The sequence below is a fragment of the Capricornis sumatraensis genome, chromosome 14 (assembly GCF_032405125.1).
Source record: "Capricornis sumatraensis isolate serow.1 chromosome 14, serow.2, whole genome shotgun sequence".
Lineage (NCBI taxonomy): Eukaryota > Metazoa > Chordata > Mammalia > Artiodactyla > Bovidae > Capricornis > Capricornis sumatraensis.
Window position 1 is genome coordinate 58,168,162 of NC_091082.1, and position 16,023 is coordinate 58,184,184.

At 44.2% G+C, this 16,023-nt stretch overlaps 1 protein-coding gene across 4 annotated transcripts in view; it reads left to right on the forward strand.

Annotated features, from left to right (window-relative positions):
- Nucleotides 1-16,023, forward strand: part of GNB1 (G protein subunit beta 1) — a 75,830-nt gene that overhangs the window by 38,899 nt on the left and 20,908 nt on the right. For 2 of the 4 annotated variants that reach the window (XM_068986581.1, XM_068986578.1), the window contains exons 2-3: nucleotides 4,440-4,490; nucleotides 14,626-14,728. In XM_068986581.1, the coding sequence (XP_068842682.1) occupies nucleotides 14,672-14,728 (57 nt within the window). In that variant the 5' untranslated portion in view covers nucleotides 4,440-4,490; nucleotides 14,626-14,671. The remainder of the gene's footprint in view (nucleotides 1-4,439; nucleotides 4,491-14,625; nucleotides 14,729-16,023) is intronic. The other 2 variants (XM_068986579.1, XM_068986580.1) reach the window with 1 other exon arrangement.

Consider the following 16,023-nt stretch of genomic DNA (forward strand, 5'->3'; position numbering starts at 1 on the left):
GAACTGTTAGGACTGGATTGTTCTGGAATTTAGCCTTTTTTCAGGTTTTAGAAAGATGAAGGGGTGTGTGTGTGTGTGTCGTATTCTCAGTGCCACCAGTAGAACTTAGACACCTCAAAGTTTGTGACAGAATGCATGACTGTTCACGTTGAGCAGCGTAAGGACTCATCAGTGCCCTCATGTCTGTTCTGGCCAGGTGTGGGTAGCTCAGAACTGCAGAGAAGAAACCAGGCATCTGTGTGCTCTTGCTGTCTTGGGGTTGTGTTGGATATAGGAGGAGTCATTCCCAGGACCTTTCCTTGATCTGAAATTTTAACATCATCAGTAAAGGAATTCTCCACGTGTGTCTCTATAAAGGGTTTGGGTTTTAGATTTTGAAAAATACTGAAAAAAACAATAATCATACAATTACTAGTATTTGGTACTTAAAATCTCATGATGTACTACAATATGTACAAAGAAGTTCATCACAGATATTTAATATTGGTAAATTAACAACTACACTGAATCAAAACATTGGCTTAGTTGATCTTATCAAGACTGTTTAAGTGCCTAATCTTTGACACAGTAATAATAATTCCATCTTCGAAAATCTGCTCTGAGGATATTAGCCTAGTAGACTTTGGCATTCGAGCACCTTGCCTAAGGGAACCAGGTGTCTGTGGGCCTGAGAACGGCTGAGTCCCCAGCCCCTTGCTTTTGTGCACTGGCCTCTCTGCTCTGGGCCATGTTAGTCTAGTTGTGTTGGTCCTGTGCCCCCTGGGATAGTTTCTCACGCTTGCTTCTCTGCATGTAGCAGGACCCAGGTAGGTAGCACACACATTGGTTTTGTTGCCTTGTGTTTTCAGTGTCTGGCACACTCTCACATTACAGGCATGGAAATTTCTGTGGAGTGAATGGATGGTCAAGGGATTTGACTTCCAAAACCAGAGCTGGGAGGGGTGTGGTGTGCAGCTGTCTGTCCCTGCGAGGGAGTGGTCTGGAAACTTTGTGCTGCACAGGTTTACATAACTGGGCCGTCCACAGAGGTCCAGAGGGAGGGACACAGGGCTCACACCCCTCTTCCTGGAGGCTCGCCACTGGTCAGCAGAAAACTGTCTAAAAGCAGTGTCAGGGTGGGCGAGGCATTGTTTATTTGGGGTATTAAAAATGTTTGATTTGCTTGTAAAATTGACTTTACAGTTGTGTGTTTACACTGGTAAATCTATGATTTGAATTTTATTTTACATACTTTAAATTTGACTAAAAGTTGATCTTTAAATGTTGGAGCCTTTTTCTTGAAGTTTGTTTGTATTTTCCTCCAACTTCTCTTTCTAACTGGATTGCTTTCTAAGAAGATTAAAGAAATACTCAGCGTGTGCTCATGCCACCCCTTCCTACCCTCTGTAGCGGCACCCTCCTGCTGGGCTTCAGGGTAACTGGGGTGTCCGCCGCCCGCCTGCAGCCCGGGGGCCACGCTTCCTTCTGACTGCCTGTGCTGCGCCCTCCCCTGTGAGCCTGTCAGCCAGGCTCAGTGGAGCGCGCTGAGGTGCTAGGCTCCTAGGGGTTCAAGGTATGGCTCACCTGCCACTGTGCCTTTTGCCTCTGGTCAGTGTGGTGGCTTCGTAAAATGTAGACTTTGGTTTTTTAAATCCCGGTTTGTCTGATTCCCTGTAAAAGTGGTGCTTCTGGTTTAGGATCATGTAGTCGTGTATGGATGTGAGAGTTGGACTATAAAGAATGCTGAATGCCGAAGAATTGATGCTTTTGAACCGTGGTGTTGGAGAAGACTCTTGACAGTCCCTTAGACTGCAAGGCTATCCAACCAGTCCATCCTAAAGGAAATCAGTCCTGAATATTTATTGAAAGGACTAATGCTGAAACTCCAATACTTTGGCCACCTTATGCGAAGAACTGACTTACTAGAAAAGATCCTGATGCTGGGAAAGATTGAAGGCAGGAGGAGAAGGGGACGACAGAGGATGAGATGGTTGGATGGCATCACCGACTGAATGGATGTGAGTTTGAGTAGGCTCCAGGAGTTGGTGATGGACAGGGAAGCTTGGCATGCTACAGTCCATGGGGTCACAAAGAGTTGGACACGACTGAGTGAACTGAACTGAATATACGCTGCTGTCTGAGACTGTGGTCTTGTTCCCTCTACTGGGTTATATGGGCTGGGCAGTCAGAAGAAGGCCCACACTTGGGTCTTGTATTCACCCAGAAATGAGTCTGGGCAGCACTCCCTGTGAATCTCAGGCAGTGGGGTGGGAATGGGAGGGGTTCAGAGGTGCTCTCAGCACCCTCTGTAGCTAGAGGGCAAATGTTCTTGGCTCCCACAGAATAGGCAACTTGAACTTTGTTTCATTCTTTGAGCACAAGACAGTCTAGGCCTTTGAATTAGATCAAACTTGTGATGCGTTTTTCTGACTATTCTATACTTTTGTCTTCTTGTCTCTTGATGTGAAAAATCCCTGAAAGGACTTGCATTTGGAGATCCAGTTGAGGGCAGCAGTCACCTTGAAGGAGTGGCTGTCACCTGGGACCAGTATTGCTCTCCCCATGGAATGACTAGTGGTGTCTGGAGATGGGGGGTTGTCACAGCTGGGGAAGGGGTGCTGGGGCCAGCCAGATGCTGAATACCTCCCAGGAGATGGGGCAGCCCCCACCACAGAGAACAAGCAGTCTCAAAAGTCAGCTGTGCCAAGATTGCATTCCCCTTTTAAATTTGATGTCTGGGTGAAGCCTTCGGTGCCCACTCCTCAGAGCTCCGCTCAGTAGGTTTGTGAGCGTGAGCCATAGTCTACCCTGTCTCCCTCTTATTCCATACCTGCTGGTTGGCTTGGGTTTTGTTTTTCCTCTCTTCCCTCTCTCTGATCTTTTGGCCTCCAAGGTATGTGGGACCTTAGTTCCCTCACCAGGGATCAAACCCCTGCCTCCTGTATCTGCAGTGCAAAGTCTCTACCACGGGACCACCAGGGAAGTCCCTGGTTTTGTTTTTCCATGCACCTGTTAACAGCACTTTTTCCTCCTCTCATCCAAGGTAAAATTCATAAAACCATTTTGAAGTGGACAATCAGTGGCATTTTAGTAATTCACAGAGCTGTGCAGCCATTGCGTCTCCCTAATTTCAGAACACCATTTCCCCAGGAGGAGCCTGTGTCCTTGTTATTGTGCACAGAGTCCCTGCAACCCCTGCCTTCTGTCTTTGTGGGTTTGCCTGTTCTGGGTGTTTCATGTAAACAACCATACAGTATGTGACCTTTTGTGTCCGGCTTCTTGACATAGCGTAATGTTTTCAAGGTGTTGTCCCTGTATCAGCACTTCAATTCTGTTCTGTGGATGAACAAGATTCCATTGTGTTGGCTGGGCCTCATTTGTTTGTTCATCTGCTGATATTTGGGCTGTTGCTGCCTTTTGGCAGCTGTGACTAGCGCTGCTGTGGACATCCGTGTGTGGGGACTGAGTGCCTGTTTTCAGTTCTTTGGGCATATAACTGCACGTAGAATTGCTGGGTCGTGCGGTGGGTCTGTGATTAGCTTTTTGAGGAATCCCCGCACTGTTTCTTCTATACTTGACTTTTATTGCTGGATAAATAGTATGTGCTTGCTTATAACATATGCAGCATAATTCAATAGTAAAACTGTTTTGTTAAATAAATGCCTTAGAATCACAGTTCAGCTGGGGGACATTTCAGCTTGTTGATGCGTGTCCCAGTGCCCAGATTAGATGCATGTATGGGAGTTTGTAAGCATAATAGTGAATTGATCACTAGGCAGGAGGTAACCTGCGAAACATCCCAAAGTGGCCCTTCCAGACAGAGTATCATTTGGAGAGATTACCAGAGCATGTTAAAATGTATCGAAACTTAGTTTCTGGGAAAGAACAAGCACGCATTTCCAAAGAAATCTAGAATGGAATTTATTTTTGTACTGGCTGCAGTATGATGAGAGGCAGGTCTGGAGGCTTATTGCCGTGTCTTCTGCCCTGGCATTCTGGACAGGAGGTCCGTTTTGGATGGTACCGAGGCAGCTGGAGTGGGCTGGAGGAGTGGGCAGGGTGTCTGTCCAGGTGGACTTGCCTGCACTGAGGGGACATTCACATAAGATCATCTGGGGGAGGTTAATCTTAGAAGTGTCTTGAATTACAGTGATTTTTCTGTTTTTGTTGTTGCTGTAATTTTTCTGGTAACACCTTCCCCCTGATTCTTTTCAGTTTAATTCAAAGTACTTTCCCTAAGGCATTTTTAAGGTGTTTTTTTTTTTTTTTTAAGAAATTGAGATCCTTTTTCTTCTTTTCCACATGGAAGAACTTAACGCTGTTAATACAAAGTACTGTTCAGTGATTCGGGGGAAAGAAATGGTGACAAGGAAGGGGCGAATTCATGGCTTCTTAAAGTGTATGGAATATTGTGCCTCACAACCTTAATCAATGCAAATACAGCCTTTTCTCTGTTGCAGACAATTTTACATGTTTGGGAGAACAGAAACCAGCAGCACTTCTGAATTAAGGTAATTTTGATATAATTTGATTTTATCAGTTTTTAGAGTAGAATGTTTACATTTCTCCAGGGTTTTCTTTTTTCTTTTTAAGAACCTGGTTTTTGTTATAGTTTTGCCCATCTCTTTTCTAAGCCAGTGCTGGTTTTCAGACTAGACTGATTCAGAGAAAGATGTTTTCTTCCAAGGTTCCCTCCATTGTTCAGCATGAAGGGGTGAGGTTCTGGAGTTGATGGTCCACATTCTGGACAAGAGCAGTATTTCTCCAACTTCTTCCAGGAGAGCCTTTTTGTAATCAAGTCTTAGTTGGAGTACCAGCTGATGATACAGATTGAAGGTGAAGCCATGAAATCCAGAAAAAACTCCAGTACGTTTGTATGAGGTGGGAGAGATAAAGCGAAAGTGTCGCAGTTGTTAGGGGTAACTAGGTGAGGGCATCCAGTTCTTTATGTTTTTCTTCCAACTCTTCACAAGTTGAAATAATTTAAATTAGAAAGCAAAACTAAATTGAATGAGTTAGGTGCTCAGACAGTTGGGTATCCATATATAAAAGGTGAAATTGACACCACAGATAGGAATTAACCCAAGATGAATCATAGAACTTAATGTAAAGCCTAATACTAGAAAACCTCTACATGAAAACATAGAAAAATCATTGAGACTTCGGGTTGCTAAGTTGCTGCTAAGTCACTTCAGTCGTGTCCGACTCTGTGCGACCCCATAGACGGCAGCCCACCAGGCTCCGCTGTCCCTGGGATTCTCCAGGCAGGACTTCCGGTTAGGCAAGGATTTCTTTTTCTTTTTTTGCCACCATGCAATTTGTGGGATCTTGGTTCCCCAGCCAGGGATCAGACCCTGTCCTCAGCAGTGAAAGTATGGAGTCCTAACCACTGGACTGCCAGGGAATTCTGAGGCAAGGATTTCTTAGTGACATCAAAGACACAGTCCATTAAAGAGAACATTTTTAAATTGGACTTGGCGGCAAATTTAAACATGCCTGCTCCTTCTAAGACACTGAAGAGGATGAAAAGACAGGCCACAGAAAATATTAACAGATCACATGTCTTCTAGGTAACTTGTGTCCAGAATAAGTAAAGCACTCTTAAAATACAGTATTAAGAAAACAACCCAGTACAAAAGCAAGTGATTTGAGCAGACATTTCACCAGAGAATATAATGAGATAGCAGATGAGCACGTGAAAAGATGGTCAGAATTATTAGCCATTGGGAAATGCAAATTAAAACCACATCGAGACACCACTAACCACCTACTCCAGTGGCTACAGTGGAGAAGACGCACCAAGTGCACCCAGGGCGTGCGGCCAGTCCAGCGCACGGACGGGGTCCTGAAAAACGGTGTAGCCACGCTGAAGACAGCTTGGCAGTTTCTGAATATGCTGAGTGCATGCTGGTCGCATGATCTCCTGGTGCTTACCCAGGAGGGATGAGGGCAGGTGTCCCTGTAGAGACCATGCTGAGGGTGCACAGCCAGAGCACAGGAGGGTGCATCCTGTGGGATTTGCGTGTGTAAAGTGACAGAAAGCAGACGCATGGGTGCTGGGGGGTGGGGGGCAGTTACAGAGGGGCACAGGAGACTTGGGGTGTGGCTGTGTTAGTTGTCTTCAGGGAGGTGTGGTTTCAGAGGTGTGTTAATGTTTCAGAATGTATCAAACTATCTGTTTTGTTGTGTTACTTACTTTCAATAAAGATATTTTAAACTGAAGGAACAGTTAGCATATGAGCTGCCTAGCCTCAATCTGATGAATCCCTGGTTAGTTACCCTGGCAGCCACTGTTAGGCATAGTTCCACCTCTGTGGAGACCTATTTCACTGGCTGGGTAGGAAGTGTGGCAGGTGAAGGAAGAAGTGGTTTTCTGTTACTAAATCATTTCAGGTGGAAAATCCTGTTAACTGCTTTTGTAACAAGTTCTATTTAGTGAGACTTCGCTGTGGTTCAGTCAGTTGTTAAGGACCTTTTGTGGATCCTCATTGAGTCCTTGTGGCCTGTGAGGTAGGGATTGTTTCTGTCTCCATTTTCAGACCAAAAGCCAGACACAGAGGGGTTACACCTGCTGATGAGCGTCAGGCCTGGGGGATGGATGTGCAACCCCTGCCACGTGCAGCCACACTGCCTCCACCAGCAAGGCCTGCTAAGGCATGCAGGACACCCAGTGGAGTTCATCGTAGTTTGCCGGGAGTGCGTGTAAAGACAGAGATTATCTGCGCAGTGGTGTGCATGTGGCATGGTGGAGAGCAGTCTTCCCCCAGCATGAGGGTGGCAGCCCCTCAGAGGGGCCTGTGTCGCGTGCGGCTGACTTTAGTCCGACCACCTTTCCCATTTAGCCCTTCCTTCCTTCCGGGTGCAGGCGTCTTAGATGGCGTCCATTGTGTATTAAATTTGGCTCTGAAATCATTAGATCAGAACTTCCTGACTCTTACAGGGAGGCTGGGGAGACCTGAGTACTGGGCGAGGGGAGTCTTCCCATGTGCCAATGAGCATTTGGAAGCCGCAGAGGTTTCCTGGACGCACAGATTGTGCGGGAGACAGCCTGCAAAGGTGGGCTCTGGGCAGCAGGTGGGCTCTCCCCTTTTGGAACCCGCCCGCTGCACCCTGCACCCTGCCTGCTTGGGCTCCTCGGCTCCCACTGTGCAGTGCTGCCAGGGCCCTGGGGTCTCCTAGGTCTGCTCCAGTGCTTTGTTACCTATAAATGCAAGGTGGACTGAGATGCATGTTCCTTTCTGGTTCAAGAATTTTCTTAGCAGGCACAAAATAGTATTCATGTGCTAGGTTAAATAAATCTGAGTTTTAAATTATTCAGTACAATAGCAGTATGTTTGCAACTTTTTAAAAGCTTTCTATAACATGCTTCTTATCAGATGTTTTATTATGAAATGTAAATTCTTTATTTGCATTTTACTATTTTGAAGATAGAAAAATTACTATTTCCAAATGTGACATTGCATAGGAACCATAATTACCTTCTGTATGGTGGTAAAACTAGATAGTGCCTTCTAAGTAATGGGCTTTAGTAAACAAAATAGGGAATCGGCAGTACTTGATACCATTTCTGTGTAGGGAGGATGGAGCGGCGTTACAAAAGGTACTCTTTTACTTTCTGTGTGCTCTGCAGTCTGTCCATGGAGCCGGAGTACTTTCCTACTGTCTCCAGGTACATGGTTGGTTTTTTAAAGAAACTATTTTGGTGGGAGAGGGTGGCTTTGAGCAGCTTGTGGGATTTCAGTTCTTCAGCCAAGGAGCAAACATGAGCCTGACAAGCAGAGTGCCAAGTCCTAACCACTGGAATGCTGGGGAGTTCCTGATGTGTGGTTAGCTTTTGTTAGACAGTAAACCCCTCTGGGTGCTTTTAGCCCTGTGATGGTCCTTCTCACTCAAGGACTGGTGCCGGGTCTTGGGAAACCAGGGAAGTGTGTTCTGGAAGATGTAGGAGCCACTTCCAGGCAGCAGACCAGATGCCTGCATGGCACCAGGGGCTTTTCCTCTCCCCTGATGTCAGTGTGCATGGATTTCTTAAATTGATACACAGGTTCCCAGAAATTCAGTTTGCGTGGAAGTGGCTTTTGGCTGTCAGTGACTTTGTGAATTTATCTGTGTATGTTTTATTATGATTTGAAAGTATGAGAACATTTATTTTCAAAAGGTAGTAAACTGAAGGGGCTTCCTAGGTGGCACTAGTGGTAAAGAACCTGCTTGCCAACGCAGGAGACATAAGAGATGTGGTTTCAATCCCTGGGTCAGGAAGATCCCCTGGAGGAGGGCATGGCAACCCACTCCAGTATTCTTGCGTGGAGAATCCCATGGACAGGAGCCTGATGGGCTGCAGTTCATGGGGTCGCAAAGAGTCGGACAGGACTAAAGTGATTCAGCACACACTGAGACTCCTCTTCCTGCTTAGAGAACATCAGCTGGGGACCTGGAGCCAGTCAGACCTTTGTAGCTCTAATAGGTAAATTCACTTTCCCAATAGAGTCTATGTTGTATCTTTTTTTTTCTGTTTACAGAACTAATATATCATCATTGTATCAGTTGATTTCTGGTGAGAATGCTTACATTTTTAGGTTGTACTGATGCTTCAGGGAATATGCTTAAATTGGCCTTAGATAGTAGATTGAGAAGGAGGCTATGCTACATTGTCTTAAATGTAGAATGTGAGAAGCAAGTCTCCCCTGTATGCATTGTCTAGCAGTAAACACTAAATGGGGGCTGTGCTTTTTCTTTAAAAACTTGTATTTGGGGGGCTTCCCTGGCAGTCCAACACTTAAGACCCTGCACTTCTAATGCAGGGTTTGTGGATTTGATCCCTGATCGAGGAACTAAGATCCCACATATCTGCCGTGTGGTTTGGCTAAAAAATAAATAAAATTTGCATCAGAAAATTGAGAAACAGGAAAATCTCATGAGACAGCTTAGATGTTGGGGGCAGACTTTTTAAATCATTGCATTAAAAAATTTTTTTTTCATTTATTATCTTATTTTTGGCTGCTCAGAGTCTTCGTTACTGTGTGTGGGCTTTCTGTAGTTGGGGTGAGCAGGGACTGCTTTCTAGTTGGGCTGGCTTCTCTTGTTGCAGTCCATGAGCTCAGTTGACTTGGGCCATGTGGGATCTTCCCATACCAGGAATGGAACCCATGCCTCCTGCATTGGCAGGCATATTCCTATCCCCTGGACCACCAGGGAAGTCCTAAATCATTGCATTCTAAGAAAATGTAACACAGTGTCAAAGAACATATGTAAGAATTTGCTGGATGCTTTTTAAATCCGGAGCCAGATAAGAATTGTAGATGTAATGGGATCTCCTGTCTTCGTCTCCATTACCGTCTTTACCTGTATAAAAGCTAACTATGGCTTACTGAGTGTTGAGTATGTTGATATCTGCTACTTCTTAGAAGATAACGAATGTTTCATCAAAACTTATTTTTTATCACTTTTGAATCATATAAGCCTCCACGGTCAACCATTGAGTTGTTCAGACAAATTTGGGCATTATTGGGACTGACTCTCACAACCAACCAGCTAACATGGCAGCGTGATCCATGTCAAAATACAATACGATCTGCTTGAGGAATACCTATGCGTCTGTATTTTTAAAATGAGACACATGACAAATTGCATATATACTTGCAGTCAAACAGTACCAAGAAAAAATGACTTAAAAAAATTATTAAGAGAATGTTTAAACATAGATTAAAAGAAGAATATTACCTAAAATCATGCAGCTCGAACAAAACTCTCCTAGTTTTGTTTAACTTATCTTCTTCCTATCAGAGTCTCATTTCCCTCAGAAGTAAGAAGCACGTCTTACGGTTATGGGTTTTAGCTTCATTGTGGCAACGAACAGAAGAGCTGCGACTCCTTGTCATCAGATACCCAGACCATGTTCAGGTTGTCCTGGTTTTTGGATTTTAAATCAATTCAGGGTCTCTTAACATTCAAAAAGAAACTATTCTAATGGAAAATTGAAACATAGAAAAAGTTAATAAGTAGCATAAGGACCTCCTATCACCAGACTAAAGCAATTACCAAGTTTTGGCTGGATGTGTTTTTCTATGCCCTCCTGTTTCCCTCCTCAGTTTTTTTAAATCGAATTTCAGACCCAGCATTTTATTCTTAACTCTGTCAGCATCTACTGCCCACCCCCGGGAAGCCTGGGGGTGCCCTGGGAGGAGGTGTCCTGTGCCCTGTACCTTGCCCTGTGGAGTTGTGCTGCCTCAATTTCGGAGATTAACTTGGATTTGGGAATGAAGGGAAAAAACACAAAAGCTGGTGAAATTGGTTTAAATGCCTCATGCAAACTCCTCTCTCCAAATGCTGCTTTATTTGGAGGTGAGGTGTGGAACCCGTTTGGCCAAATAGGTCAGCAGACTCCTGCCCCTGGGGCACAGGGTACCGTCAGGGCTGCTGCTTCCCCAGGCAGTTACGTGCAGCAGGGACCCTGGTGGTTGGTGTCTTGGCTGCCTGCCCTTCAGTGGGCTGAGCCCGCCTGTTCTTGGCTCCTTCGTGGAGGGTGCACTTCGTGATCTAATCGCTGATCACAGAAAGGCTTCCGGAGCCCTTTGCAGTGGTCTCACTAGTGCTCTTCTCCACCCCGGCACTCGCAGACCAGACTGGAGAGTGAGGGGTGGACGTCACCTTCCTTGTCTGTACAGAACCAAAACCCAAGTTATACTGTGATACAGTGGAGAGGACTGGGCTCTTGCTAGGCTGTGAAGCTGCTCGAAGCCACTGCTGGACATATCATTTCACAGTACTTGCTTTTACTTTACATTTCTGTAGAAAATGTTTCCTAAACAGGTGAAAGCTAGTGGCAGATGTGGGTCACAGAGAACAGAAGTAAGGCTCTCAGCAGGTCCTGTCTTAGTGGATTAGACTGATCAGGGTGCTGAGTCAGCATGGCCAGTACTTAGTTGTGACTTTGGCCCTGGAGTAGAGAAGGAGCCTAGGCCACGTAACCGATGGTGGGCTTCCTGGAGGCTCTGGGGGACTGAGGACAGTGAGGAGAGCAGCAGAGACGAAACATGTAAGTGAAACCTTCAGTGTTCATTCGTCTTTGTCATCAAAGGAATTTGAATGGCATATCCAGCCTTTGGAAAAAAGAGAAAAGTATAGCCAGTAATTCTGCTGTTCTTATGTTTTGGTCTTAAAATAGCTAAAATTATTAGACACATTTGTTTTTCATTTCACATATAATGAGCATTTTTCAGGGTTTTTATGCTGTCTTCATTATTGTTATTAGTGATATTTAGTAGTTCATCCAGTAAAAAGTTAATATCAACTAGTTTGCTTTTTTTTTTAACTGAAAAATGGAGGAAAAATTGTAAGTGCTTCTTGGTTCAAGGCCCAGATAACTGGTTAACTTACATATATACATATTATATACATATACATAATTTTTCTTTTTCTCTTATCCATACATATATATATGATAATGTGAAAAAATCAGAACTGCCCACTATTCCTGTGTTTCTCCAAAAATAACCATTAACATTTTCTCATCTATGTAGAAAAAAGATTGCTTACTTATGTGAGCATAGATGTGTAGTCTTTTTATAGACACAAAAGGAGAAGTTTCATCCTTTATGTACATTCCTGTACCCCATTTATTGCATTTGCTGTCTCTCCACAAAAGAGCATTTGGGGTTTCAGTTTGTGGGAGTTCAGAGTTGTTCTGCTTCCTTTCAGTTTGTTCTGCACGTGTGTGCATGCTCCTTGCTCTCCTTGGGGTGCCGGCTTCTCTTTGCGGGAGTCCTCACTGCCTGGTCCTTTCATGCACATCCTGTGAGGCCAGTTCAGTATCCATTAGCCCAGGAAGGAGGAGGCCCTGGTTGGTGCCAGGTCAGAGTGAACCCCAGGGCCCCCTGGTACCCCTCATCAGGGAAAGTCCCTCTACAGACACCTTCTTCAACATGGCAGAATATAGAATGGCTGAATTTTGTTTTAAATGTCTGCCAGTAGTTTCTCTTTCTCACCAGACTGTAAGATAAAAAATTTTGGACCTTTCTGGACTCTTATTGGTAGTAGCCTGGTCGCTTAGTTGGTTAAAGAATCTTTCAGCAATGCCGGAGACCCAGGTTTTATCCCTGGGTGGGAAAGATTCCCATGGAGAAGGAAATGGCGACCCACTCCAGTATTCTTGCCTGAAAAATCCGATGGACAGAGGAGCCTGGCAGGCTACAGTCCACAGGGTCGCAAAGAGTGGGACACTACTGAGCACCTTTTCTTTGAATATTAACAAATACGAATTTTGAGTCTCTTGAGATTTAACTGTGGACACTGATCATAGAACTGTAATCAAAAGGCAATGTTAATAATTAAATGATGAAAGAAATAGATCCGGTTTTCTTCTCTTTGCTTGTGGTTGAAGGTTGAAGTCAGCAAGTACTGTTACTGCTTCTGAAATTTTGTGAGGTAACTGAATTGGAGTTTGTCATTTTAAAGATATTTAGGTTTTCAGTAAGTTAATTTCTCTAGTTTGAAGCAATACGTCTGGATGATTATCATGTATATATTCTTTTATAATATGTAAAAAAGAGCATCTAGTTAAAAGAAATATTTAATTTTAAGATCTCAAGAGTGATTCCACCTAATACTAGAATTTGGGTCTTGACCTGTTTATCTTGATCCTAGGAGTTTATTGGGTTTTCCTTACCTAAAAACTAGCTCAGCTTTTTAGTGTTTAAATTAAGATCAGAATGTATGGTTTATTGACTAAAACTCACCATTTAATTCAGTGTACCTCATGATAACGTTGGCTGTTAGTTTTCTTCATGTGGATTTTGGAAGGATTGAAGGAAGTCGCTTATCCACAGACTAAGAACAGTTGTTTACTGATGGGGGCGGGGGTGTTAGTGGGGCAAAACTACCCCCGACTCAGCGGACTGTTCCTTATGATAATAACTGATCACGTGTGGATGCACGTGCTCAGGAGGGTGGGGTGTGCAGCACAGTCTGGAAGCTTAGGGGCACATCAGCACAGCTTTCTATTTTGAAATGATTTCGTGTTCTCTTGGCCCTGTTACTTCACACATTAATATTCATCAGCTGCAGTCCTTTGAGTTTATATGTGAAGACGAGAGAATCAGCCCAGTTATCGTGGAGGGTAGCTTCAGCTGAGCTCCACTCGTCGAGGGAGGTGCCGGGGGTCTGCGAGAGTGAAACTTAGAGCACCCCCTTGAAGCAACGCCTCTCTCGTCACTTGGGCTTGCCTCCCCTGCCTTTGACTGTCCTACCGAGATGCCTCAGTCCCACGTCCGGCCCTACCCATTAGTCCTTTCCTTGCAGTGGTGTGGACCCCCTTTTAGGGTCAGTGCTAGGGCCTTGCTGTCTCTGGAATCCCAGCACTTCTGTGCTTCCTGCGCGGTGCGCCCAGCAGCCAGTGGGATTTGTTCCGTGAATAGACCAGGGCTGCAGGGGCAGGTGAGGGCAGCAACCAGGATATAACATCCTTTTCAAAGGTGCTTTTTACTGGGGAAAGTATTCTTATTTTCTCAATAAATACACATCAATACAAACTATATCACAATTATTTTTTGTGAGGGAAAAGAAAGTCTAAAGTCAGGGAACTAACAACTGTGTTTCTTGGGTCATCCAGATAATTTCCCCCAGATGTGCTCCAGTCTCAAGAAAATAAAGGACACTTTTAATTAAATATCTGGTATATATTATAATAACCTTGTGACTTTCACACAAAATCGAGGATGGAAGAATCTCCCCCTCTGTATTTGCATAGGAAATTGAGGCCCTTGCAATATGCTGTGCTTGCAGGTGGGAGCTAATTGTGTTCTTAAGTGATTAAAAGATGTTTGTGATTGTTTCTTTGGCTTTGTTGGTCACAGTTAGGATTGACTTAACAGCTATGTTATTGGTCAGAAATGCAACCCCCAACTATGGCATTCCCCTGGGAAAATACATCTCTTGTTTAACAGATAATTTTGTTTTGACAGTGATTTCAAGAATAGTGTCTCATGAGCCTAGGGGTGGGGGTGGGGCTGGGGCAGGAGTAGACAGCAGGATTGCTTGTACTGAGCCCTCTTGGGCCTGTGCCTAGAAGGGCTGCAGTGATGCTTCTGAGTCTCTTGGGATCCCAGAGCCCATTTTGGTGGGAGAGTAAGTTGTCCTGAATCAGAGGCCTGCTGGACACCAAGCTGAGTCCTTCTGGGATTGCTCTGTGACCTGCTGATGTCCCCTGGGCAGTCATGGGTTCAGGGTCATCAACATGCCTTTGAGGTGCTAGGTTGCCGGGTGGCCGCTGTGCCCCATCCTGAACTAACTGCCCTGAGTTTTCACGTGAGAGCTGTTCTAAACATCACTCTTAGGTTCTTGAATTTATAGTGAGGTCCAGATCCTTGGTGAAAACTGCTTCTAGACAGACTTTCTGTCTTTCAGCCCACCACCACCTTCTGTGCTGTCTGCTGGACACTGTCATTTTTCGAGACTCATGTACAAGAGTACTTAAACTCTGCTGACCCAGCCCTTGTGGGCATTTTATGTGTTCTGATGAAGACTAAAGAAAAGTTCTCTGACTTATAAAGAAACCACAGCTCTCAAAATTTCAATTCCCTTTTCTCACCAGCTTCATTAAATGACTCAGTCATTGTTTATTCATTTTTGGTACATGTTTTTCTCTTTCAGATCTCAGATTCGTTGAGGTGGCTTTGAAGAGCACTAAGATTAGAAGATGAGTGAACTTGACCAGTTACGGCAGGAGGCCGAACAGCTTAAAAACCAAATTAGAGTACGTAAACTACCTGTATGCTTCGTTTTATTAATCATTTGGATTTCAGGTGTGATGTTACCATTTTAAGGAAAGATGGGTTTCAGAATGGCTATTCCTTGTTTCGGATTGAAATTGAATCTTAATTGGCCCAGGATGTAGAAACTATAGATCCAGATGTTTGGCCTAGTACCTTATTTTCAGGATTTTTTTCTAGTATATTGTTGCTTGAATACACGTAGAATGTTTCCATAGAAATGATAGACATCTTTCAGAGCCTCTTTTCTTAACCTTGGGAATTAGCTGCGGGACCTTCTCTTGGCCACCGTACAGAGTGTGGTGTCTGCTTCCCCACTGTGACCCCTGAGTTGAGGGCAGGAAATTTGTTTAAAAGCAAGAGTGTCAACAATAATAGAAGGATTGTAGGTGTGGGTGATTCGTTCTTGAGTGCTCCCTAGGGAGGGTTTTGGCTGTTAGAGACACTGACTTGAACGTAAAAATGGCTGGGTCCCGTCCAGCTGCCCGTTGGAAAGAAGGACAGTTGCAGAGTTGTCCAGCACCTCCTCACCACCCCTCCATGCAGTCTGCTGATAGGTTTGCAGAGGCATGCTTCAGAGCCACGGGTATTTCAAAGGGAAACCTAATTATTTCCTTTTAAATGACCAATTATATGCTCCAAGGGCCTGATGGTAATTGGAAGGAAAGACCAGTGTCATTTTAGCCAGCTTCTTAACTGAGCTTGAGAAAAGATAAGGGGATTATTTGAGATATGCACCAAAGAGGAGACAGAAGAGATCCTTCTACTGTAAGAATTTCCAATCTCAACAGTTAAAAGATACAATATAGCTCAATAAGAATAAGGAAGACTTAGCAGATTTGTTTAATACGTCCAGCCACACTCTGGAATATAGAAATCAGAACTTTGTTATTCTAACAACAAATTGTTGTTCATAAATAGTGGGTTCAGATCTATTTGTAGCAAATAAAGTTTGTATGGTATAGGCTTAAAAAAAAATCCAAATATTGTGGGAAAAAATAAAGGTTGAAAGTGAGTATTGCATCTTAACCCATTTTCTGTGAAGCACATGCAGCCCTCCTCATAGGGGACAGGTCTGTCCTGTGAGCCATGTATGGACTTGAAAACTGTACAAGGAAACCAGTAGGATTAATTTTTAGCAACTGTATCTAAACCAGTGTATATAAGATTACCATATTGACATGTAATTAATAAGTACATTTATTGCACACTCTTGGTGCTGAGTCTTGCCAGTTCAGTGTTTCTAGCACAAAACTGCCTCAGTGTGCACCTCTGGCAT